The sequence below is a fragment of the Brassica napus genome, chromosome A9 (assembly GCF_020379485.1).
Source record: "Brassica napus cultivar Da-Ae chromosome A9, Da-Ae, whole genome shotgun sequence".
NCBI classification, from domain to species: domain Eukaryota; kingdom Viridiplantae; phylum Streptophyta; class Magnoliopsida; order Brassicales; family Brassicaceae; genus Brassica; species Brassica napus.
This window is the reverse complement of record NC_063442.1, coordinates 19,589,110-19,615,912: the sequence shown is the minus strand read 5'-3', so window position 1 is coordinate 19,615,912 and position 26,803 is coordinate 19,589,110. Positions and strand designations below refer to the sequence as shown.

Here is a 26,803-nt window from a genome sequence, read left to right as displayed (position 1 = left end):
TAACACAAATTCATTAATTCAAAACTAAAATATTTCAGCGATTACAATCGGAGGTACGCTGGACAGTAAGATGAACAACAATAAACAGTACAATAAAATATGGGATAGAAGTATTAATAGGTTGAAGTTGCTCAAAGTAAAGAGACCCGGAGATAATCTTCATTTGAATCCTAGAAACCACAGTTTGGAAGAGCTTCAAATAGTCTGAGCAGACGTTGAAATACCCTAGTGAAAGGGATTTGGAGGAGTTCAATACCAGCTTGAACACCGGAAATGATTCGCCTCGTGAAAAGGAAGATTCGGGAGTGTTTCTCTCAACCGCAATAACCTCAACAAACCTCACTAAAGAGACTAGGTGAATCTCAAACAAAGGTGAGGTGGACAGTGAAGCATAGGCATCAACAGTATCCAAAGGCCTTAATTGCCTGGATTTGAAATTGAAACGCACACGATCAGCTCTAAAGACCGCTAAGCTTATCCAAGAGACTAGGTGAATCTCAAACTCTAGCTTCACTTTCAGAGAAGCGCTTAAAACAATGGAGCTTGGTGACGAAGCATACGGTTTAATCGGGTTAGAAGCTCGGACCTTGACATTACCGTGTCGAGGCCAACATGTTGTAACCGGAAGAAACTTGAGAAAACTGTCAACGCACTCGTTCTGGTTGAGCGTAAGTGAGTAATAAACGGATAAGAGGCGGAGAGCTTTTGCATGGTCGGGTTGAAGCCTTACTTGCTTGGATATGGACTTAAGGTTTCGAGCCATAGCAGTGCTTGACTGAGAGGGTACATGTACGACGGAGAGGATAGCTCCTCCGGTGAGGCAGATCTGAGTTGTCTCTGTTCTTGACCCACGGTAGCAGATCTCGTGGGAGAAACAAAGACAGAGATCTCGGTGTAAAATATCTCCATGGAAACCTCGTCGAGATGATGCAGTCTCAAAGTCAGATGAACAATCAGTAATCAGATGACCGGTGAGGCAGCTAGTGAGACTTGGTGAGTGACAGCGGCGAGTTACGGTAGCAAAGAGAAGATGTGGTGAGGAGTGGACAGAGGATGTGGCGAGGAAGTCTGAACATGAGTTGTGGCAGAGGCAGCGGCGATGGGACTGTCAGAGGAGGAGTCGAGGATTTGTAAGGGAACGAGGAGGAGAGGAACGTCTGGTGGGTCTGGAGGTTCAGGAGGGATGACGGGGATGAGGGCTTCAAGCAGGACGCACTTACACGGCGGCGGATCTGGAAGGGGCCTGAGACACGGCGAAGGATTAGTCACAAGCAGCACCATGGAGAGGAGCAGAACTGCTTCAAAGGGAGGAGGAGGAGGAGAGATCAGCGTGGCTGGGGCAAGGGAGATCCATCTGAGAGGCGCCTTGGGAAGCAGGCTTGAGAGAGTTTCTCTCTAGGGCGAACTATTAAATTTGAAATTTTCTTTTAATTGCAACTGGAGTATATACCATATATATATATATATATCTTCGAAACGTACAGTTTACTATAGTAATTATTTGTATCTATCTATCTATCTATAACAATAAAGTATATTTACCTCATTTCTCCTGATGCCACATCATTCTAGAGAGAGGGGCGTTTTGCGCCACGTGTCGGCCAATCCCTATTCCTGAAACTTAAAAACTGTACTATCGATTTGGACTTTTAAAGCTCTCTAGGTCTAGATTCGTATCAGCCCAAACTAAGCCTTTTATTAAATCTCTGTGTTCTTAGTTTTGCCGTCTCTTCCTTTTCACCTTACCAGAAACAAAACGTTTCCATTAGAGTTTATGGTATAAAGCTTAATACAAACAACAACGCTCTTTTCACCACCTTATTCCATCTGCGCCACCGCCCTGCGGTCTCTGATCTAGCCGCAAATGTCAAGCCTACCATCGCTCTCTCTTAGGCTTCGAACCCTTTCAGTATTAAAGCCAGAACTCTCACTTCCATTCTAGACCCTCTCAGTCAGAGCCTCGATAGGTTCTCTCTTGCCGGATTTGCGGTTCAAGTTTACACTGATTCGTATGAGAGTAACGAATGGTAGCAGCAACAGGCGTGATGGGTTATCATTATCTGAGCTTCTGATGTCCCCGGAGATTTTCAAAGCTGTGAATAATGGAGAAATTTAGAAACTCTTTCCTATTCACGTACGCTCTTCTTTCTGGAATGGGGTCAATCAAAGTTATTTGTTTTTTTTTATTTAAACTCAGTATTGATGTCGGTTGTTTGTATGGAAAGTTGTGCTTGAGCCAGGATGCAAGGTGTGCTAGAAAATGAACTAGAAAGATTCTTGCTTTTGGAATTCTCATCATTGACAGAATCATAAAATTCAACTTTAAACACAGGTTTGTTAATCCACATGAGCTGAAGTTAAGGCAGGGAAGCCACTTAAAGTAAAACCTAATGAAGACTGTCTCAACCACCTTTCACAGGTTGGTTTCAAATACCCTTATTAACAGTTTTGAAAGATTCATGATTGGTTTTCCTTACAGTTTCTTACTTTTCCTTTTTTAAAATATGTGTAGGCATGTATTGGTAATAGGAAGAAGGGTGAAACTGCTTTCATGTATGTGACTGTTAATTGGGAAGAAGCATTTATACCATTAATTACCCTAAGGAGTAAATTACTCTCTCAAACAAGAGGTTCAATTGTAGTACTTAGGGATCAAATTCACAAGCAGCTAGGGAACCTATTAAATCTAGTTAAATTATTAATTCTAAGTGTTTGTTGTTTTATGGGTTTAAAAGTAAATAGCAATCCTAAATGAGCAAGTCTATTGCTCGACTAACAAGATGATTGGGGGTGTAACTTATTGGAAAGGTATTAGACGCAGGGTTTCTATTCAGGTGTTGGAGATTATAATCCTATAGATGCCTAACAGTTGCATGCATGATATATTAGAGCTCAACTCCTTAATCACAGTGATCAGCGATGGCAATTTTTCACTGGTTAACTAACTAGATCTTGGATCTCAACGGTTAGTCTTTTGATCACAAGAAAGTGTCGATTGATGATCTTATAGGGATATCGATCGATACACCTTTCGCAATGTCGATCGATTGTCAGAAGACAATATCGATCGACACTTCTAGCTAAGCCCTATGCGCAGGTTGATAATGCTCACTAGCTTCCTAGATCATCGGTTAGCCTTTTTCTAGCAGTCCTAGTGTAATAGACTAGATTCAGGAAAGGATGGTCAAGGATGCTTGACTCATGCAAATTCCTAGGTTCATGTTCTAGTTAGCAAGGCTAAAACAAGCAGTAAGAACAATCTATCAATGAATACCACAACTTAGAAATTCTATAGTTGGGGCTAACTAGAACATGAACCTAGGAATTTGCATGTGTCAAGCATCCTTGATCATCATGTCCTGAATCTAATATGTCATGTTAGGACCGCTAGAGAGAGCTAACCGCTGATCTAGGAGACTAGTGAACTTTATCAACCTGCGCCTAGGGCTTAGCTAGAAGCATCGATCGATATTGTCTTCTGACATCGATCGATATTTGCGAAAGGTGTATCGATCGATATCCATATAGGATCATCGATCGACACTTTCTTGTGATCAAAAGACGATAGTTGAGATCCAAGATCTAGTTAGTTAACCAGTGAAACAATGCCATCGCTGATCACTGTGATTAAGGAGTTGAGCTCTAATATATCATGCATGCAACTGTTAGGCATCTATAGGAATATAATCTCTAACACCTGAAAAAAATCATGCATCTAATATCTTCCAATAAAGTTACACCCCCAATCATCTTGTTAGTCAAGGAATAGACTTGCTCAATTAGGATTGCTATTTACTTTTAAACCCATAAAACAACAAACACCTAGAATTAATAACTTGACTAGATTTAATAGGTTCCCTAGCTCCTTGTGGATTTGATCCCTAAGTACTGCAACCAAACCTCTTATTTGAGTGAGTAATTCACTCTTTAGGGTAATTTGAGTGGTATCAAAAACGATTCTCCGCTCTAGATTTCAGTTATACGACGAATATTTCGTATAATATGACCTATAGTCTTATGAAAATCGAGTCTTTTTGTCTGAGGAAGACGAAGCCCAAGAGGTTTGCTACATAACCAGTGTGGAGTCAGCGGCGGGATGCCTGCCTTCTCGAATGTGACAGAGGGAAAAGAAAGGCAGAAGCCAGCGAGCCGCAGGGAGGTTTGCGTTTCCTATACAAAACATACTTCTTCATAAAGCCTGTTATGTTAACTTTAGAAAGTTTCTTCATAATACTTGGTCTGATTGTACGAAGGATTTTTCGCGTAAGTAATGGGGACCGGTTTTACGAAGGTTGTAAATCGGTGATATGTATACATATGTCAAAGTAGCGTAGTTTCTGCGGGTTTTATGAGAAATGTTTCTGCTGTGATTTCGATCTTAGGTGAAAGTTGCTTGGAGTTACTCATGGAGTGTTACCAATGTTTATTTCATTACGATCTAGTCGCAGAACGTTTTTCATAGGTTTTTTGAGAGGATTCTCATGACACATTCGTTTCTGGAACGAATTGGTCAACCAGAGGTGGATCTAGCCAACCATCGGGAGGAAAGTATTCCTTTTAATGTGCACGATGCTACATCTATTCTAGAGTTTTTTGGTCGCAATTGCTTTCGATGCTTTTCCGTGACTCACTTGGTACAACGGAAACTGAAAATTTTAAACAAAACTGGCTTTCTAAAGCCGTAAAGGGCTTCAATACTTTGGCTAATCGTCGAGTTTCAGTTTGATATTGGTACAGGTTTTCTGTATGCATGATTTGCCTTGACGAAATCGTTTTCTTGAAATTTGGAAGTATACGAGTATAGTATAGGTGCCTACTCCCCTTTTTTTACGAAAGAAAACGGTTGAACCGATACTTTGAAGGGTTGTGTACGTTTCTTCTTCTGAGGTTTGGAATGATGGATAATTCGGGACGATTTAAAGACGACGCTTGGACTTTGATTTGGTTGTTTCCACGTTGACGACTTGGAATATGTCAGTTCCGAGAAAATTGCTAGAAACGAATCGATTTTAAGACGACGTTCGTGTCTCTAGTTTTTTCTCTCTCTTTAGGAAGCGAGCTTGATATGCGTGGCGATCGTTTCTCGATTTTATGAGAGTTTAGATCGGTTTGCAAGATTTGGCTGAACAGTTATGGAACGATATATCGAGACAGGAAAAATCGCCTAAGACTTAGTTCGCTAGACTATCCACCTAGGCTTTACGTTCCCTAAAGTTCTATGGTAGTCTCAAAGGCGTTTTTATTTCTTAGTAATTTCCTACGAAAATTCCAAGTCTGATTTCAAAAATTTCAAGTCGGAAATACCTTAGTTCTCTCGAAGATGCAGTTTTGCTTGCTTATTTCCCATTCCTCTTCTCGTGTATGTTCGCCATTTTCGATATTGGTGTTTATCCTTTGAAACTTGACATTTATCTTCCGAACTTGACTGTTATCTTTTCCTTAGAAACGACGTCAATTTTTATAAAAAAGGTTCAACGTAATCGTATAGTTGAGGCAGCTAAGACGTTAAATTAACTTTTACCGTTTTATACGATTAATTTGAATCTATGCGAGAAAACAAATCTTTGTGATTTTTTTATCGTAAAATTTCATTGGTAACTCCAATCGAGACGATACAAGAGATGTTTCGATCGAGATTCGAAGGAGAATGCAAATATGGAGGTATGAGCGAGCAAAGCCAAGGAGGTTAGACGAGTCTAAAGATATTTCTTACTTAAGAGGTAACGAGGAAAATAAATGGGAAAACGCTATACCTAAAGATATTTCTTAATTAGACTCCGCTCATTTCTACCCCAACTGAACTTAACATCACTTCATAGAACACATACAATGTACTATTGTATGTATGAGATTTGTTGAAAGAGACAACATACAAAAGTAAAATAAATTTGGTAGAAAATAAACCAAGTTTATTTGTTAATTTCCCAAATCAAGAGGAAAAAGAGTAACTTTACTTGTATAGCCTCAAATAAATCTTCTGCAATACATATCTCATAACATGTAAACAAGAGCTTCAAAGAAAGCTTCTTTGGAAATTGCCAGAAGAAAACTTGGAAGCCAAACCTTCAGCCATACCCTCAGCGTCAAGTTTTACCTTCTGTCTCCCGGCGGTGAGGTCGTTCTCACGGTCCCATGGCTTCCATGGATGTTTCCCCACCCACTCGTCCTCATTTTTCTCCTTGGACGAAGACGAAGACAATTTCTTCTTCTTCTTGAGACGGCTTGAAGATGAAGAAGTAGACTCTTCCCTGTGCTTCTCTACCAAAGACTTTGATCTTTTCTCTTTGTTGTACTTGTCCACAAGATCAGCATCTAGGCTTCTTTTCATATTCACCTCTTCATTTGAAGCAAGCGCATTCGCCTTGTTGTACGCCTCTAAGTAGCTGCATCACCCAAAAGAACAGTGATATAAGAATTTTTTTATGAAACTGCAATCACAAAATTACTGCAACTCGACTGATGAGAAGGTTCCCACTCTCAACCAGTATGCAGAGATAGCCTACAATCTGCTGTGTTCAGTCCTAGGCTAGTGATAGCAGAACTATAGCTAATACTGAACCTGATAAGATTGAGACAATGTATCTTTAGCTCTATTACTACAACTTCTTGAAACAAACAAGTGGTTTGTGTCATTGTGTGTTTCTTACTTTTATCTTTACGAACGCAGCCCTCAGTAACTGCAATCTAACCACCTCACTACAACTACACTCAGTTCTAGGCAAGCTATAGTAGTCCTATAGCTAAAGTTCGAGTAGTTAAGCGTCTTCAAATGGAGAGACACAATGCGTCTCTGGCACAAAATAACCTCGTGGATCAGAAATGCAGTTTACAAGTGCTAGCGAGAGGTTAGAAATATATGTGTATTCTTACTTCATCTTTGCCCTTTCAGCTTTGTCCATAGGAGTATCAGTCCAGGCAGTAGTGTCTCCGCGTCCTTCTCTAGCATTTCTGCTAAATGTCGTGGTTGATTGCTGCACAGGCACCCCGGTCTGCAAAAGAAGAGCTCCAGATGAGACTGAAAAATTTGAAGCCTAGAAAGGTAGTTAAAAAGCGTTTTCGAATTCAAAAGTGGATTCTCTCACCTTTCTTTCAGGAGGAAGGGTCGTCATCCACTCGTCTCTTTTAGGTACAGGTTTAACCTCGGTTGCTGCTAGGAGCTCTTCATCGCCTTCCATTGATATGCCTGCAAACCCGAGAAAGACTCAATTACTGATTCATCACATAATGACAACGAGATTAAAGAGCTTGCATGGCATTCTGAATCGTCATTGTCACCTTGGGATCTTCTCCACTGTGCTGCTTCTTGCATTGAGCGTAATTCAGCCTGAGGAATAAGTACACCATGTTTCTTAAGTGATTTACATACACAGACTTATCCTGAAAGATAAAAAAGCGATCAATTCAGCAGGAAAAATACCTTAAAAGCCTCTTGTTCCTCCTTAAGTTTAATCTTGTCATCCATAGCTTTTCGCTGCAGAACATAATCTATTAGATATACACAGACGAGCCCAACTTTAAGACAACCACATAGAAAGAGATGGACAGAATCTTATGCTAGCCTCGTGATTCAGAGAGCAAAGAAGTTCAGAACCTCACCTTTTCTGGATCTTGTAATTCTTTGAAAGCTTTATTCAGCAAAACGAAAGCTTCCTGAGCTTGCGGATGAGAGCATTTGTCTGGGTGAACTAAAAGAGACAGTTTCCAATATCTGCACACCAAAGTTGTCTTAGTTCTTGCATATTATTGACACATCAGGAAAAATTACAGAGACCTCAAAGTTGAATAAATGAACAAACATATCGTAGAGAAGCAATGGCAAGGTGTATATACCAATCATAGAACTGATTAGTTAGCAATCATTTTTATTGATCTAAAAAAAATGTACCAGACACCCTACCTCTTCTTCATGTTATCAGCAGCCATATTGTGGTTCACTCCTAGAACATCGTATGGGCTATCAGCTTCAGCTTCCATGATCCGTGTCACCTGCTCACGGGAGGGGTATGAGTTGCCACTCTATAGAATACAAGAATTGCAATTTGAACGTCAGAATAAAACTAAGAAGTAAGAACCTCTTCGAATCGCTCTGCCTCGTTCGACGATGCGACTTCTGCAACAACAGCAGGTGGAGCAGGTCCAATAAAATATGCTGAATCCTCTTCTAGCTCAGCTTCTCTGAAGCATTTTCAAAAGAATCTTTATTAAGAAACGAGTTAACCATATTAAAAATTGATAAATCTTTGAACTGGCAATCGATTAAACGCACCTGAGTTCAGCTTGCGCTTCTGTTAGCTTTGCTGCAGCAGCAAGTAGCTCAGCCGATGGCATTGCAGGTCCAATCACCCTGCATTAAAATTACAACACCATCACAACGTTTGTTCTCTATAAAACTTTTAGATCTAATAACTCAAAGCGTGAATCACCTTTTCTTTGGACCAGTAACATCATCTACTCCCAGAGTGTTCTCATCTGCTAAACCCTTATCTGCCCCACCAGCCACAGTAGAAGTAGCTGCTTCAGTGTTGTTCAATGGGGCAGAATCATCAACTTGTTCCTCGCCGGCTTTAATTAGATGTCCCACCATATCTAAAGAAGGAGAAGCACCCGGTGGTAACAAAAAGACTCTATCCCCACGTTCCTTTAACTTCAAAGACAGAAACAGCTTCTTCAACCTCTTCTTCAAAGCGATCTCCGAAATACCCTTTATATCAACTGCTTGGCCATCATCTATCATTTTCAAAAGCTACAACAAAAAAAAAAAGCATAAAAGATCAAAACTTAATGAATAAATCACTAACACAAGCAATGAAATATCACCATTACCTGTTTCAAATCATTGCCAACGTTAGGAAACTCTATGAGCATCTCCTTGACAACTGTTTCAGGATCATCCCGTGAACTCTCTTGATCAGACATGGAATCAGAATCAGAACCAGACTGAGACTCGTAATCACGCTTCTTCTTCGTCCTCTTCTTCCTATCTTTCCTCTTTCTCTCCATCTTCTTCCTCTTCTCTCTCTTCCTTCGCTTCTCGCGCTCGTAACTTCCGTCGTTACTTCTGCGCCGCTCCTTTTGCTTCCTCCGCCGTTTTCTAGAAGATGAATCGGAGTCATCGGAGCTGTAAGAGGAACAAGACGAAGAAGATGCAGTTTCATCATCCGAATGAGCATCTCTCTTCCTGTGCTTACCCATATCGTTCAATCCCTGAACCCTAGAACCGAAAATTGATTGATAAGCCACTAATACCTAATCATGATACTCCAAATAGCGATCTAGGTGAACAAGGAACGCGATAAACAGAATCAGCAAAACCCTAGATTCCCTTTTCAACGATTACATGATTCTAAGAAGCTCAAACAATACCTGTGAATCGAGCGACGACGACAAAGTGGAGGAGATAATCTAATCTGCACAGTGAAACTTCACGTTTAAGAGAGCTCTACGGCGATGGAGATTATTTGCGGAAAGAAAATTCTTTTAAGAGCATCTATAACTCTACTCTATTTTTCAGTCTAAAATAAAGTTTAAAATAAAAAATACTCCAATGGTATTCTATTTTGGACAATTGTCAATAATAGCACCTTTTAAAGTTTATATCACAAAAAGAGCACTAGAAGGAGAAAGTCACAAAAATGACATTCATTAAAGGGTAAAATGTCCCTAATATCCTTGGTTTAAATTAAATAAACAAACAAAAATAAATAAAAAAAAAATAAAATAAAAAAAAAAAAAAAAAAAAAATAAAAAAAAAAATTTATAGTTTCAGATTATATGTTTTCAGATTCGAAATTTTTATAATTTTTTTAAAAAAAAAAATTTGATTTTTTTTTTATTTTTTTTTCAAATTTTCTTTTTATAGTTTAAAAATAATTTTTGAAACTGTTTTATAAATTTTTATTTTTTATTTTAGTATTTATTTTTTATAAAATTTTAAACCCTAATTCCAAAACCCCACCCCCTTAACTCTAAACCCTAAGGTTTGGATTAATTAACCCAAGGGGTATAAGTGTATATTTACCTCTTTAATGAAACCTATTTTTGTGACTTTGAGCCTTGAGTGCTACTTTGGGAACAAAAACTTGGTTTGGTGCTATCCTAGTCTTTTTCTCTTCTATTTTTCATTCTATAATAGATGAAAAAATAAGTGTAGAGAAAAAGATCAAAATAGCACTAAATCAAGTTTTTGTTTCCAAACTAGTACTCAAGACCAAAAGTCACAAAAATAGCACTCAAGGGGTGGGGTTGAGGATTTAAAATTTAGGGTTTAGGGTTTAGAGTTGAGAAGTGAGGTTTTGGGGATAAGATTTTAAATTTTGAAAAATAAAAAAATTTAAATTTTTCAAAAGATAAAATGCTATTTTGATCATTTTAGTTTTTGAGTGCTATTTTTGTGATATAAACTTAGAAATGTGCTATTTTGGAGATTTGCCCTTCTTATAACCGTAAATACAATGTGGTTTACACCAAACCAACTAATTGTAGAGACAGTTTATTTTAGAATCTAACCAAACCGGCATAAAAACATAGGACGATAATAAACAAATGTTTTTTTTTGTCAAATAAACAAATGTTAACTAATGAAAAACAGCAAGTGTTCAAAATAATCTCCTATTTATTATTTGACATCTTTTTTTCTGACAATCAAAAGTTATTCTATTACTTAAACTTGAAGTATCATGGATAACCAGATTGGAATAGAACAATCGATAAAACATAATTCTCTATAGAAAAATTTCGTAGTCCTAGCTAAAGAATCTGAAATCTGATTTTGCATTCGTGAAATATGAATGATTTTAAAGTCCAAAAATCATATCACTGGAGTCTTTATCCTCTCCAATTTTATTGCAAAGCGTGGCCATGGATAGGACTCCTTAGTCATGGCAATCAAGCAGTATGTCCAAAATCCCTTACATGTCGAATACTGGAGCATACTCTCCATCGTCTATCGTAGTGCTTCTACTTCTGAGTACAAGGTAGACTCTCACCGTAGGTAACTTTGTGTTCCCATAAGTTGAACCTCCCTAAGGTATCCATCCACACCTATTAAAATATGTTGTGGATGTCCATAACCCATCTAACATACAGATATTACAAAGCTTAAGGCTTGGGGTTCCTCAAAACTGTGATCTTGTGGAATTGGTGGCACTAACTCGTTCGCATTGAACCAGGTATGACATTCACTTTCTGTATAACGAACTAGCTCCAACGGATCCTAGCTATCCCCCTAAAGAGCTTGTCATTTCGGGCATTCCAAATATACCAGATTATCCAGGGATAAGGATCTTTGTCTAATTCTGGCTCAATAATGTTGTTATTTTTCTAGAATAGATAATCCATATAAGCATAAATATTCGGCACCGGAAAGATATTAGGACTCGTTGGTGTCGTTGTTAGGGACCAAGCTTGTAAAGACGGTGGACATTCAAATATGGCATGAGTAACAGACTTTTCTTGTTCTCCACATCGTGGACAATAGTTATCACATCTCATATTACGTCGTATCAAATTTCTCGTTACTGCCACATGACATGTTATTAATTGCCATATAAGATTACATATCTTCTGAGGCGCTTTTATCGTCCAAGCAAAAGGTTTGAAGCTTAGTTATACTAGGTTCCAGTACCTCTTTCTTTTCCGCAGTCTTCAATAAGTTCCGAGCTACCCAATATCCATATTTAAGCGTTACTGACCATTCTTAGTATAGTTCTAACAGAATGTGTCACGACGATGAGTTGAGCTTATGGCCAAACATCTTATCAAAGTTATATCAGCAGCGGCAACATAACCCTCTAGTAGTCGAACATTCCATTCTTTCGATTTCTGAATCAATAAGGTCGGTGACTCTCATGTTGGGATGCAAAACTAGGGTGAAGGGCGAGCTGATCTAGCTAGTGTTGTAGGGATCCAATGATCCTCCCACACATTGACCTCATATCCAGAATGTATCTTTTATTTAATTCTCAATAGCAGTAGCTTTCGAGCCGATGATTGTCCACACATAAGATGGGCTGGTTACAGAGATTATTCGTAAAGGTGAACTCATTCTATAGTGTCTTTGGGATGAGTCAGATATTTGTATCATTTAGTCCACTCGCCATCAACCCTTCAAAGAGGAATTGATTAACCATATGAGTTAAATCCTCCTCGACAATGTCCCAAAACTTCTGTTAAAAGAGAGTTGTCATCCCATACGGCCCTGGAACCTTCTCTAGATGCATAGCAAGTGTTAATTTGACCTCCCATTCAGTGACCAGAGCTGTAAGATCCTCACTAATTGAATTTGTAATCGTTGTGGACACCTCATATAGCGCTTCCTCTATTTCGGGTTAGAGGACTCAAAGATTTGCCTGAAATAACTAGTAGCAATGGCTACCAATCTTTCCTCATCCTCAACAACATTTCCATTTGCGTCAAAAAACTGAGTGATTTTATTCTTTGTTCTCCTTTGCTTTGTCAAAGCATGGAAAAAATTGTGTTTCTGTTGCCTTTTCTTAGCCTGAAAACTTGACTTTTTTTTCTAAAACATCTCCTCTACCTTAAGAGCATCAGTTAGTTCCTTCAAAGCTTATGCTATTTCCGCAGACATGGCATCATCATTCGAGTACATACCCTCCACATTCTCTTTAAGTTCCTACGCAAGTTTTTCTGAGTTCAAATTTTGTTCTCTCCTCCACTTGCTTAAGGCTTTACGACAACTTGAAATATGCTCCACAATATTTTCAGGGAAAAGATATAGAGATTTCCATCTCTCAAGAATAACTTGCCTAAGTTCCTCATTATCTAGCCAAAGTTTGTTAAATTTGAACTTTTTTATTTCCTCGTTGGATTTGTGAGAATGTTTGCTAGGATCGGATGATGATCTGATCCCCAGAACCTCATATACTTTACAGCCGAATAAGGAAATTTCTCATGTCAATTCTCATTTCCAACGGTTCTATCTAGGCGGCATCTAACAGTTGTTCTTCATGCCTCTCTTCCCTACTTATGATAACATGTTCTAGTAACTGAAAACTCCAACATCCCACAATCTGCCTAAAAGTTAGAAACGAGCTGTCAAGACGTTGTTTTCCACCTTCCTTTTCATTATGACCAGTGATTTTATTAAAATATCCTATCATAAATCAAGATCCAGTTCTTGTTGTTGAGAAACGCAGAAGACGTTCCTAAACTTGATCTCTACGTTCTAGTACATGGTTTCCATAACAAACGCCACAATAACTTTTATTCCATCAATGACTGTCTCAATGTTAATCATTCTGTTATTCGAAAATAAAACATTAATTTAAAATTTATCCATAGAAAAAAAGTAGCTAAATCTTCGTTGAGACCAAATGGTTTAACGGTAAACAAATTATCAAATCATAAGTCGGTCTGAATGTTTTGCAACAGCAATTTCCTCTAAACTAATGCTTTTATTTAAATGAGAGGAAATATTCTGTTTTATAATATTTTTTATTAGAAAATCATTACTTACACCATTAGATGAAATCTATCTATAGAAATAAGCCAATCGAACAGTTAACATCAACCAATACGTAGTAATTGTAGTTTTGTTCTTTTGGTTTGTGAATGCTTTTCACTGAACCACTTCATTATTACATGTTGATGGTGGTTTGCTATAGTTAGGCTATATTTCAGTTCAACATAGGCTATATATCTCTATTATTAAAAGAGAAGTACCCATTAAAAAATACCCCTTAGTTTTTAAAGTTAATTACACTTTCATACCACTAAGAATTAAATTGAATTTTCTATTTTAATGCTTGTTTTTTTCAGTTAGATTAATGTGTTTTCCTTATTCAATATAAATTTAATGCTATTAAATGAACATACTTATTTTAATGCTTGTCTTTTCCAGTTAAATTAATGAGTTTTTCTTAATCAAATTTAAATTTAATGTCATTAAATGAACCTAAAAATACATCATATTTAACATAGCTTATTACGGACTAGTACAGCCCAATAATGAATTTGAATCTTATTTTTACGAAAACATGAATCACTTGACATATGTAATATTTAAAATATATTAACTACAATATAACAAATGCATAGAACCTAATTATACTTTAGTTTGAAATGATCATGCTCAAGTTTTATATAGTCAACTTACATCATGCATCTATCGATGTACAATATTCAAACCACCTATAGTTTTCGTTTTCTTTATAGGATGTATCAACCAACCAATCATCCTATTGATTTTCTAAGCTTTATAAAAAAACAAATCAATAAATACAAACTCAAAATCCAATATCTTTTATTAATCAAAACATAATATCTTCAATGTCGTATATTTAATGTACCTATTAAATATAAAAACTGTAACCATAATTACACTAATTATAAGAATAGATTTTATTCCAACCAATTGATCTATTACTTTGGTAATTGATTTGCTTGCAAAAGACAAAACAATAAATTTAAAATTTGTAAGAATATAAAGATATAGAGATTCCAACCAATTGCCTATTTTTGCGTATGATTTTCGCATAATAAGCTTCAAATTGAACATTAAAAAAAATAGAGAGATTTTTTTAATCTCTTACCGACACAGAACTTAAACAAAACGAAGAGTTAAAGGTAATTTTTTTTTTGTTACACTTCCTGGAAAAAAACGGTTTCAACATGGGCTTTCATAATACGGCCTTTTAACATATTAATGTTATGGACATTTAATAATCATCTTGACGAAAAACAAAGACTATAAATAATTTATTATTAATAAAATTATGAAATTATTTACAATTTGATGACTAATTCATCGTCCTTTTTATATGTTAAATTTTTCATAGAAGTTTAAAAATCATTGTATTTCCTTTAAACATGTATAACTGATTTATAATCTTTTATGTCATACTAAGTCATAATATAATATTTCTTCATATTTTACATTAATAACCATTGTTTTTATATATCGTCTACAATTCTCTAATTACGTCTATTTGTTCAATTTTTTATATGATATTGAATATTCGTCGTAAATAGATTGTTTAAGATGCCAAAAAAATATTTAATTGGTGAATATAATACATCAAATATTACAAATACATCATTTAGTTAAATAAATAACCAAAAACCAAAAACCAAAAATTCATATCCGCGCTGGCGCGCGGGTCAGGGTCTAGTATATATATAATGTATGTAAATTAGTGTCCCAATGCTGGCCTATTGTACTTTAGTTAATGGTGAATCTTTTTATGAGTGATTTTTTCTTCTTCTTTTTTATTGAGAGATTAGGATAGTAGTGTGTCATGACAATTCAGACCCAATTGTGTACTTATTGACATAAAAAGTCACTGGGTCTGACTGGTGACCTTTTCGGGAACAAGTGGAACAATAGGGAAAAGGAATCAAAAGGAATGAATAGGAACAAATTAAAAGGAATAAATGCAGAGAAGGAATGGAACAAAATATTGCAATGAATGGTAACCACTAAAAGGAATGAGTATTTTTAATTAAAGTAATTTAAAAACTATTGTTTAAAAATATTTTAAATATAAATAAACTTTCTTGTCCATAGGTTTTGGTGTCTCTTCCTTCACACGTATCTTTCACCTGCACAACAAACATTTGTATTATTTTTCACAAGAAAAAAACTATAATGTAATACCTATTACATTTCACGTATCTATAATTATTTGCAAACTTGTATTAATAAAGATACAAACCTATAGTCGACGAGAACCAGGTCTTTTATCAGTCCAGATTTTTTCAGCGATATGATCTCGCACAATCTTCATATAAACTCCTGCCGATGTGTTTTGGTTCACTTGTTCATCACTCTCATCATCTGAATGATTGTTCACATTCGAATGTGAATGAGTAGTGTCCCTCTCCACATCAAATTCTTCGAAATCAATATCTTTAATTTTGTTCCAACGAATAAAGTTGTGGAGCCCCATTGTTGCAAATATAACCTTTCTTTGCGTTGAGATATCATACCTTGGAAATTCATTTAAAACCCTCCATTTTTGTTTCCAAACACCGAATGTACGTTCAATAACTGAACGTAGTGACGCATGCCATCTGTTAAACATTTCCTTGCTGTTTTTTGGAGGTTCATTATTAAAAAAATCTTGGAGATGATATCGTGTACCTTCTATTCTTTCTTTTCGATATGGAGCTAGATAAGCACGCCTATTTGCATAACCAGAATCTACAAGATAATATTTTCCTTCTGGGGGATGAGGAAACATTGGATCCTCTCGCATAGCGGTGTCCAGCACTCTAGAGTCATGTGTTGATCCCGCCATTCCAACGAAGCAATATGTAAATAACATATCATGATCACAAATTCCCAAAACATTAAGGCTTGCTGTTCCCTTCCGGTTCACAAAACGTAATGCATCTCGACCTGGAGTCACCATTACTGGTACATGTGTTCCATCAAGAGCCCCGACAAAACCATTAAAATAAGGCGAATACCGCTTGTCTCCATGTAAGCTATTCGATATTGCTTCAAACTCACGAGTTGTTCTTGGTCGTAGATAGTTAACTGCCAATTGTACCACTGCTCCAAGAACATAGTGAAATTTTCTGCATATAGTCTCTTGCGCATGGCCAAATCTTAAACCAATGTCACGTTGAGTGTCGTTTTGGCCACACAAAATCAAGAAAATTGCAATGCTCTCATCCACTTTGATATTATTTGACTCTTGTAATCCATACTTCGTTTGAAGAACTTCACATAAACGAATAAAGGCTTCTGGACTCATGCGGATAAGAGTACGACATGAAACTTCGTTATGGTAGATTTGGCTCCGTATCAACTTCCAACCATTTCCCCAATCTTTGTTCATTGGTTCTTTAAAAAAGTTTGTCTTGTAGTACTCTAATATAGGATGCATGTACCTTTGGAGAAACTCTTCTTCTTCCAATAACATTAGCTCCATCAACTCATCTTCATTTAAGTTTTGAATTCCACGTGAACGTAATTCTAGGATACGAAGTTCCTGCAAATATTTACATAGATATTATTATTTAGAGATAAAAAAAAGTAAACTCAAGTGCTCATAAATAAATAATTATCTTTATAAATAGAAAACATGCAATACAGCTTCAAAGCACTATAATATCTGTAAACACCAAAACCAAATTCTTAAAGTCAAAACTTATATAATAAAATATTTCTAGAAAGCTTAGACGAGGCCATCATCATTGCTTTCATTAAGTAAGTTGACAAAACTTGTTGGTTCTCTACGTGGCTCTTCTAATTCAGTGGAGTGCACACCAAGAAAACTCATGTAACCACCTCCAGTATTAGCTCCTATTGCAGTACTTCCACCCATTCCAACACTCTGAAAATGGTTTTGACTTGTCGTCAACAAATCAACCTGATTGCATGGACTCCCATGTCTGTCTGTGCCAAGTAAACTCTCCATATATTTGATCTTAATTTCTTCATTTTCCAATTTCACAAAGGCTTCACGTATATCAGCATCATTCTTTAACAATTTATTTGCTGCCCACCAAAATACCCCAAGCTGTTCTATTGGTAACTTTTCTAGAATTGATGTTGCATCACCATATGTTATCTTTTGAATTTTTCTTGATCGTAGTTCTTCTAAAAATTCTTGCCGAGTATCTACGACACGCTGAAATCCACTTTCCACCTGTGTTTCGAAACTAGTTTTTCTTCTTGCAAGACGACATGACGACGTGCTTCGGATTGATCGGTTGCATCCTTGATCACTAGTAAGATCCACTATTGGTTCAGCAGTTTGAGTTTCTTGCAGTTGGTTCACCATTGTTATGCCATCAACATCTAAAGTAGGTTGAACTTGCTGGAGTTGTAGGCCAAGCATATGTGGTGAATAACGTTCATCTTGATCAACATCATGTTCACCAAAAATTTGATCCAACAAATCTTTAAATGGCAAAGGCTTCTTTTGCAAAACATGAACTAGTCTTCCTTTAGTTCCTCCATATTCCTGTGAATAATAAAAATTAGTATAAAACAAATATATTTAAAATAAAGTAATTATATATGATATACAGTAGAGAATTACCGCAATCCGATCACTCCACCAAGTTTCCACCATATCTATTTGTCCAGAAGATGGATCAACAGCAACACCGGTGCGTTTTACCAATTGACTGTGAATATTCCAAAGTTTACGCAAGTAACCAATTTTGCTAGTTATCTCTGGATCCCAAGAGATCTTTTCACCTATCAGCTCGAAGTATTTTTTTCAATTCTTTTTCTAGCTGCCACATCTGGCATTCTACTACGGTAGTCATCGGCTTTTAGCTCCGCAATGACGAGTTCAAGCATAACTTCACAATTCTTATCCTTCCACAGATACTAAAGTATATATGTATTCATATAATTAATTCACATGTTTCATAGTAATACAACAATGATTTAAGAAGAAAAAATGCAAATATAAATACATGTCCTTCACGAGTTGTTCGCCATCAGTCGTGGTTCTTGCCTCACCACTGGATTGACGTCCACGACGTTGTGATCCGCTAGTGTTTCTTGAGCTTGACATGATATCTAACAGGCACACATAAAATATTCATGTTATTTTCTATCTTAATACTCGTGTATTATACATATAACTTTCTCTTAAAAATTGTAAGAAAAAGTGTGTACCTCTTGCTGTAGAACTTTAGTTGATTGTATTAGGTTATTGAATAGAATAATTCTCACATATATAGTGGAAGCAAAACGTGAAAAGAGTAAAAAAAAAAGTTAATTTTTCTGTATAGTTCAACTCACGTTAATAGAGATTTGCCTTTTTTTTTATTTTCCATTTTGTTCCTTACCTATATTGATAGGGAATATTTTTCTCCTATTATTCCCCAAATAAAGAGGAATGAAGAGGAATTGTATGTGTTCCTTATATATCAAAAGTTACTTGTGAATGGTGAAAAAAAAAAGGAATGAATAGGAATGAAGTGTTCCCTCTCATTCCATTCCTTCTTAGCGGTCACCATTCATCCTCACATTGTTTCACTAATAGCCGATTCATGTTCCTCGTGAATATTTCAAAAGTTCAGGTTCATTAAATGTCAAATTTTCTTTTTCCTTTCTTTTTGCGCCAACTTCTATTAGAAGTAATACCTACTCCCTCCGTTCTGAAATGTAAGATGTTTAGAAGATATTCTTTAAAATCATGTTATTATAATTGTTGTCGAGAGACAAATACATACAGCCCAAATCTAATGACTCTTAAGAATTAAAAACCTAAAGCCAAAGAAAAAACAATCACAACTATAGTTCTACAGTTAAAAAATGAAAGCACAACATATACCAATCATACCCTAAGTTTTGCTATTAATTTTCCTGGTTGTACTTTGGAGCAAATGGATTAAATCTTAAATGCAAATAGAACCTTAAAAAAATTAAATGCAAACAGAACTTGCTTAATCATAGTGTTGAGTACACAACTACTCTTAATGCATGATGCTGACAACTATTTCAGTTTCTACGTAACGATAATGATTATATTTTTAAAAATAATAAAAAATTTGCTTTTACAATTGAAATGACATAAACAGAATAAAATAAACAGAAAAAGTAATGACATTAACATAGGCTAACTTAAAATTTATTAAACAACTACGGTTTATAAGAATTGATTTATTAATTCACTGTAAAATCATTATTAAAGATTCTCGGAAATCAAGATCTTTTTTTTTATCGTCCTCAGTTTTAGTTCACCAAAAATATGTTTCTTGGTTGAGATTATATAAATCTAGAATAGAATCAGTAACAAAAGTGTCATCTACAAAAAAACTTTTGGTCAAAGTCTCAAAAATTGTTGGCATAAGAAAATAATGTTGAAGCATATTATGTTGGTATATATTATGATATGAACTAACTTCATTTTCTTTGGCCAACATAATGATATAATTTTGATATGAACAAACTTTTAAGCGGAATGTTTGTGGGATTTACAGTTTTAAAGGTTGTATATACTGACAAATTGACTTATCGAATGTTTAATTTTATAGCAGATTTTGAATACCGGAGATGTCAAATATCTAGAACATGAAAAAAGAAACGGATGCATTATGTCAATTAGCAACAACTGGGCGTAGGAAAAAAAAGATTATGAAGGATAAGTTGATTCAGCAAGAGAAGGTGATGGTCGTTGTGATGAGTGACCAAGAGGAGAAACTCAATGACCAAAAGAAGTGTATGAACCTGAGGGAAGAAAGCTAGGATATGGAAAGAAACAACTTTGAGAAGCAATTCAGTGACTTAGCGATGAATATGGAGCTGAAGCTAATTGACGGAGAGAAGCAACTTTAAATAACGGTTTGAAGAGTAACTCCATGGCAGAAAGATAATTATGAAGCTGAAGGAGGAAAGCTGGAACATCGAACTAAAAGCCTTGAAGAACAGTTGCAGAAGCAGCTCAATGATCAAAGGCCGAAGGAGGAAAGCTGGAAGATGGAACAAAGCAAGCTTGAAGAATCTATGAGAAACTTGTCCAAAAAATCTTTGAAGAAAAGTTTGAGAGACGAAGGTCTCAAAATGTACAATATAGGCACAATCCTGGTTTACAAAATTGGGAGATAATTAGACACTTGAAAATTCTTCCTTTTTAGCTATCAAATGAGTTTAGATTATGGTATTTACCTTCTCACATTGTATTAAGAGAAGCAAAAGAAGGAGAATATTCATTTAATTTTTAAATGAGCTGCCCAAGATTTGAAGAAAAAGGTTGGTAAGAACTTAAACCACGTTTAGACAATAGTTATAATTTTGCTTAATTTGAAGGTTTAATAATTGTATAATGTTTCAGGAACTGAATAAACTTTCTGATGATTTAAAGAAGTCGAAGGAAGTTATGCTTGAGCAACTAGATTCTAAGGAAAAAATCATCAAGGAAAATGAAGGGGTTACACAAATTATAATAATTTATTTAGATGATATTTAAAAAGACTGTTTATTTAGAAGATGTTTGCCATATTTATTGTTTCAGGAAATTTATAAAGCTGCTAATCAGTAGAGAGTTATGCTTTCTATACTACATGACAAGGAAACTTCCATCCAAAAACTTAATGAGGTTAGTTAGATGTCTACGTAGGCAATAGTTATATAGATTTTACTTCCAAGTGGTTATTCATTGTATATTTTTCAGGATTTTTCTAAACTTGACGAGGATTTAGATAATCACGAGAAAGATAATGCTAATTTACTTGAACAAACTAGCTGCCAAAGATAAGATCCTCAAGGAACATGAAGAGGTTAGTAAGATGAAAGTTTCTAGTTACACAGCTGTTAAATTTGGTAATTTGTAGACTGGTTAGCAGTAAACTGTGAGTAGGATTACATATTAATGAAAGATGTAAGCATTATGTTGAATTAGAAACAATAAGTTATTTATTTAATTAGCACTTGCCCATCTACTCAAATTTATGAGTTTGTCTCCACTTTTACAGCACATCAAATTTGACCCTTGCTTTCAAAGGCTCCTCAAATAGATTTTTTGTTGGGTCAGCGTTGATAGCAGGAGCCTTGCAGCTATATTCTCTCTCTAATCTATAAATTTTATCCCCCACTTTAAAAGCTCGATAGCTGATTCTTTGGCAGTTAGCTCTATCAGACCTTAATTGTAACTTTTTAACTGAAGTTAGTATTCTAAAAGTTGACAAAAGTATGTTATTATTTTATTTTAATATTTTTTCTTTGCAGACTTTACCTAAGATAATCTAAAACTCACCACTACAGTGGGTGTATGACTACATTCATGCATGCAGAATTGCTTAGCTCTTGAAGGTTTAATAACTGGGATGAACTAGGCACATTCATGGGAAGTATTGTGACAACGACATCATACAATGTCATTTTCTCAAACTATGACTTGCATGAGTTTTTGATTATGAATTTATTTGCCAACTTGATGGTTCAATTTTTGGTCAGATATGCAACAACATAGTAACACATATATCTCATCTGGAGGTGAGTCAGTCTTATATATGTTGTCATACTTAACCAAAATCAGTGGATTCTTATTGTTTCCACTTTGTGTTGTAGATGGGAAAAATGGGTCAAGGAAGCATTCAAGATTGTTATGAAATCAGTGTTTTGGATCTTTTTGGGAGGACTGATTCCTATGTTAGCTGGAGGATTTATAAAGAGGTACTGGATTAGTTTGGTTGTTACTACAGCATCGGCATTGGCCATGCAGTGCGGAAGGACAACATTGTGGAAAAACTCCTATAAGATCTCCATGTCGTAACCCGTGATAATTTTCCTACTTGGCATACTTGTAATTGCCGTAGCTGCTGCTATCAAGATTAGTGATTGATTTGACTAAGTATTTCATTATTTTCTTTAAATAATTTGTGTTGATACAAACTTGTCTCTCTTCCTTAAGTAGTTAGGTTGCATTTGGAAAAAAAAATTGAAGATTTTGTGGGTTTCAAGGCTTTGATTCAGGTTTTAGAACATGGTTTGAGAATATAAGATATTGTGGGTTTCAAGGCTCTGATTCAGGTTTTAGAACATGGTTTGAGAGCCCATATTTTAAGCTCGAGTCTATACGACCCTTTAGTTGCATCACAGACATGACAGATCCTCCGGCGTTGCGTGTATGCCTCTCCGTCTCCGACTCTGATCCTTGCAGTACCACGGTGGCTCTGCGTTATTTCTTTCCAATCTCTCTAGCTCCTTCACGGTAATGCTGGAAAAAGAGGAGTATTTCCGAACTCAACGCTCGCCACTGCTTTAGAAGCTCTCGTCAAGCTCAGCTCTACACTCATCGGTGTGAAAGTAACAAGGCCCTTACCTGATTTGAGAAATCTATGCCTTTGTGTCACTGCCATATGTACCTTTCAAAAATCTTACCCGAGAAGACCTCCACTTGCGATCTATCCAACGTCAAACACCATCACTAGTGTAAAATTTAAGAATGCTTCTCAGACCCTGGGTCTCCTACCCAGTTTTATACCGTCTTGTTCATCCAATCTGATCTTCAGTGTCAAAATCCCTTTTTCAGATGTTGTCAATGGTTCACAGCAGATATTGCTGGCCAGCATCCTCCGTCACCACCAAATAAGCTACTTCACGGTCCTAGGCTCTGCTCCATCTCCACGAAACTGCTATGTTTTAGAAGCCAACCGCTTATTACCACTATGGTCCTTCGGTATGACAAGATAACTTCTCTCTTTAATGAAGAGAACATCATCTTTCAGCTCTACCACAAAGGAGATCATCTCACCACCAGAGACAGTTTATTCTAATCGCTCTCAAACCAAATTCATTTGGGTATTTCAACGTCATTTTCAACTACTCTATGTTGTTTCGAACACCAGTTTTAGGGAATCAAGTGAAGCTTCTTTACAGTTCTTCTCAACCCTTCAACACATCTGTCTTTTATTTCATTGTAAAATAGTTCAACAACGTAAACCTTAGTCATTACAAATATTTCTCTTACAGAAAAGCAATATTATAATTAATTCAGATAATTGGTTATAGAATTACTTTATATTTTATTTTAATACGTAAAAAAAACGGGAACACTCTAGCTTTTAAGAAATAAAAAAGAGAGTTTTTTTTTGTGTAGGATCAATACAATGATCAAATGCTTTTATCATGAAGATAATTTGTAAACGTTTTTGTGTGGACTTTAGAAAACATAAAAAGTTCTAATAATTTTTACCTACAAATATAATTCATCTATATAATAATATATAACCATTAAATTTCTTTCAATAAAAAAAAGTTAAAGTATTTTATTTAATTATATATAAATAATTGATGAAGAAAAATACATTGATAAACATATATATTATTTCTCTAATTCTACAATTAGTTACCATAAATCATTATTTGTAATATTACTTGTGTTATTTGGTAACTTATATTAATTAGTTCTATAGTTACCTTTTATTTTTAGATCTGATTTAAATAACTAATAAGCGTCAACAACCAATCAAATTATAACTTTTTTTTTAAACTTAACATATTAACAATACATAACAAAAAATCATTTAAGTGACTTCTCAATTAATATATAGTATGATTTATCTCCTTAAAACAAATGATAAATTTGGTTAATGTAAACATAAAAACATGTATTAGGAAAATGGTAGTCTAAGTAATTTCTCTCATAAATTTGGTAAATGTAAACGTAAAAACATTAATTTAATTTTAAATAACTTACTATATAATAATTAAATGAATTATCATATAATATAATTGTAAGTGACTTACCATATAATAATTTTAACTCATATGCTTATATTAATAGATGAATTAAATAACATTTCTTGATTAATATAATTTTAAATGGCTTACAATATAATTTTTATGTTTTAAAATAAAAAAATATTTTAATCATTTCTAAAAGTGATAACTTTTCTATGATATCACATTATCATTGGAAAATGATGAGATTTTTTTTAAAAATTATATATTTGATTGTTTTGCATTCATTTGAAACATTTTAGAATATATATAGAGTGAATGAGTGAATTTAATTAATATTATTAGGTTTACATTAATTAGTTTTTTGGAATCTATGATTTATTGTATTCATTACTAATATAAATATTTAAAACCATTTTTATAATTGTTTTTGTAGTATCATATGTATTTAAATGTATATTATCAATTTATATAATGTAATATATGATATTTAACTGTTTCTATAAATAAATTATATTAATAGATAAATTATATTAATCTTCCTACATATTAATTTAGAAGTCACTGATTTGTTGCTCATAGGAGAGTTTTCCAATTAATTGTTATAATTTGATTGGTTGATGGTTTTTAAATTTTTTTGCTTTGGAGAGAGAGGTCATTCTATAAGCAAAACATTAGCATAAATCACTTAATTGGAAACGAAACCATAAGCAAAATATCATTCTAAATTTATTAATTTTAAAAAATATTCAGGTACAAAATAAATAATCCATTTTTATAATATACAATAGCTAAATTCAAAAAATATTTATAATTTGTTACATGAATATATAAATTTGACATAATAACAAATAGTGTTGGAAATTTAGGAATCGTGGAAAACCAACAATTCTCAATTCTTTCCATCCCCCCAAAAAAAAACACCAAATGTAATTTAGGAATCTTGGAAAACTTAAAAATATTTAAAAGGATTTCGGAAATTTAATAAAAACATTTCATAAAAATCTAATTTTAGAAAATGTTTACTTTCTGGTAAGTTCGTCAGGCTTTACGGCTAAAAAACCGGAGTCAATACAATTTTATAAATCAATTAATAATTATATTAAAGTGAACTTATGAAAAGAACCGAAAAATTGTTCGAACCCCCTATATATTCATCTCCTTGAAGCCCATCTCTATAGACTCTTTCATTTGCTCTTTTCTTTGTGTACTAACATTTTCATTTGTTCAAATCCATTTGCTCCTTTAGACACCGATCTCCTTCATGGCTCCGATTGCTGTCGGTAGTGTTTTACCAGACGGAAAAATCTTCCTCTTTGACGAGAACGATCAGCTCCAGACGGTCACCGTTCACTCTCTCTTGGCTGGTAAGAAGGTCATTCTCTTTGGTGTCCCCGGTGCTTTCACTTCCGCCTGCAGGTAAAATTCTACAGACATTCCCTTTTCATTATAGTTAATGGATCTAAGCTAATTGACCCTTTTCCATGATTTAGCTTGCAGCATGTGCCTAGTTTCATTGAGAAAGCGGACCAGCTGAAAGCAAAGGGTGTTAATGAGATCATTTGCTATGGCAGTAAGTATTAGATATGTTTCTATGTCATGTCGGTTCTTTGGTATCGAATCTGGCAAAACTATGTAAAGTTTGCTTGGTTGCTAAGTATTTATAAGACATCATTTACATGGATTTTGTTGCAGTGAATGATCCGTATGTGATGAAAGCATGGGGAAAGACATTCCCAGAGAACAAGCATGTCAAGTTTGTCTCAGACGGCTCAGGAGAATACACAAAGCTCCTCGGACTGGAGCTTGACCTTAAGGACAAGGGTCTTGGTATTAGGACAAGGAGATTTGCTATGTTGCTCGATAACCTCAAGGTGACTGTCGCCAACATTGAAACAGGTGGCGAGTTCACGGTTTCCAGCGCCGAGGATATCCTCAAGGCTCTCTAAGAAACTGCCATCTGAAAGTAGAGGATCTCTAGCCCGATTTTCAGAATAAGAAGTTGGCATAGTAAATTGGTTTTAGTTGTTTAATTCCTCTTTCTAATTATAATAACGTACTAGTTTTTGAAAGCGCGGTTTGTTTCCAAAGTTTAATAATTTTTTAATGAATTTCTCTATAAGCAGTTTATTGATTTAGGAACATTTATTTTGGACCATGAACTGAACCGTACCAAACTGAAAAAAACGAAACAAAAATTGAATTGAATTCATAAATGACCGCGCATATCATATTTCTAAATCCAAAAACTTGAAACCAAACCGAAAACCAAATGTATCATTAATTTTTTAATACAAATTATTTACTTGAAAATATTAACTATATTTAATTTCTAAAGAATCAAATATCATAAAAATACTATTTATAAACTGTATTACCTAGTAAACCAAATTATCCTAATAATTTAAACTGAAAATCCTAAATTATCCGATAATTTAACTATAAATCCATAATTACCCGAATATAAGAATCAAACCAGAACTGAATTGGACCAATATTTTTTTACATATTAGCTGGTTCCCAACTTAGCTGCTGAACCGAACAAAATAACTCAACTGAAACCAAACCAACCAAACTTTGTAAATACCTGAATGGTTCTTAAATTTATATAACCAAAACACCAAAACAAAAATACTGGAACCAAATGTTGAGGACTAATAATACATCTACATTTAATTGGTGCGAAGAAAA

At 34.9% G+C, this 26,803-nt stretch overlaps 3 protein-coding genes across 5 annotated transcripts; 1 reads left to right on the top strand and 2 right to left on the bottom strand.

Annotated features, from left to right (window-relative positions):
- Positions 1-5,870: 5,870 nt before the first annotated feature.
- Positions 5,871-9,522, bottom strand: LOC106360968. 3 transcript variants are annotated; one of them, XM_048740890.1, is made up of 12 exons: positions 9,364-9,522; positions 8,824-9,211; positions 8,424-8,743; positions 8,267-8,344; positions 8,073-8,175; positions 7,898-7,986; positions 7,597-7,708; positions 7,418-7,471; positions 7,276-7,324; positions 7,083-7,183; positions 6,871-6,989; positions 5,871-6,383 (listed from the first exon to the last, which is right to left on the bottom strand). In XM_048740890.1, the coding sequence occupies exons 2-12, from the start codon at positions 9,190-9,192 to the stop codon at positions 6,014-6,016; spliced, it is 1,764 nt and encodes a 587-aa protein (XP_048596847.1). In that variant the 5' UTR covers positions 9,193-9,211; positions 9,364-9,522; the 3' UTR covers positions 5,871-6,013. The 3 variants fall into 3 exon arrangements, with proteins under 3 accessions (XP_048596847.1, XP_013656108.2, XP_048596848.1); XM_013800654.3 differs by having other exon boundaries at positions 8,824-9,204; positions 9,364-9,511; XM_048740891.1 differs by having other exon boundaries at positions 8,824-9,272; positions 9,364-9,462.
- Positions 9,523-15,227: 5,705 nt separating this feature from the next.
- LOC125578367 (protein ALP1-like) lies at positions 15,228-25,046 on the bottom strand. Its single transcript, XM_048740889.1, has 2 exons — positions 18,012-25,046; positions 15,228-17,933 (listed from the first exon to the last, which is right to left on the bottom strand). The coding sequence occupies exon 2, from the start codon at positions 16,893-16,895 to the stop codon at positions 15,672-15,674; it is 1,224 nt and encodes a 407-aa protein (XP_048596846.1). The 5' UTR covers positions 16,896-17,933; positions 18,012-25,046; the 3' UTR covers positions 15,228-15,671.
- A 206-nt stretch (positions 25,047-25,252) lies between these two features.
- Positions 25,253-26,242, top strand: LOC106359719 (peroxiredoxin-2B-like). Its single transcript, XM_013799367.3, has 3 exons — positions 25,253-25,531; positions 25,606-25,685; positions 25,808-26,242. Exons 1-3 carry the CDS (start codon positions 25,377-25,379, stop codon positions 26,059-26,061), a joined length of 489 nt encoding a protein of 162 aa, XP_013654821.1. The 5' UTR covers positions 25,253-25,376; the 3' UTR covers positions 26,062-26,242.
- Positions 26,243-26,803: the final 561 nt, after the last annotated feature.

What these genes read in the sequence shown, in the direction of transcription:
- LOC125578367 (XM_048740889.1), bottom strand. Translation starts at nt 16,895, where the DNA reads ATGGAGCTAATGTTATTGGAAGAAGAAGAGTTTCTCCAAAGGTACATG.
- LOC106360968 (XM_048740890.1), bottom strand. Translation starts at nt 9,192, where the DNA reads ATGGGTAAGCACAGGAAGAGAGATGCTCATTCGGATGATGAAACTGCA. An exon ending in AATTACAAGATCCAGAAAAG is followed by an intron (nt 7,472 to 7,596) that starts GTGAGGTTCTGA and finishes TATGTTCTGCAG; the next exon opens with CGAAAAGCTATGGATGACAA. An exon ending in GCTGAAAGGGCAAAGATGAA is followed by an intron (nt 6,384 to 6,870) that starts GTAAGAATACAC and finishes TGGGTGATGCAG; the next exon opens with CTACTTAGAGGCGTACAACA.
- LOC106359719 (XM_013799367.3), top strand. Translation starts at nt 25,377, where the DNA reads ATGGCTCCGATTGCTGTCGGTAGTGTTTTACCAGACGGAAAAATCTTC. An exon ending in GCTTTCACTTCCGCCTGCAG is followed by an intron (nt 25,532 to 25,605) that starts GTAAAATTCTAC and finishes TCCATGATTTAG; the next exon opens with CTTGCAGCATGTGCCTAGTT. An exon ending in TGAGATCATTTGCTATGGCA is followed by an intron (nt 25,686 to 25,807) that starts GTAAGTATTAGA and finishes ATTTTGTTGCAG; the next exon opens with TGAATGATCCGTATGTGATG.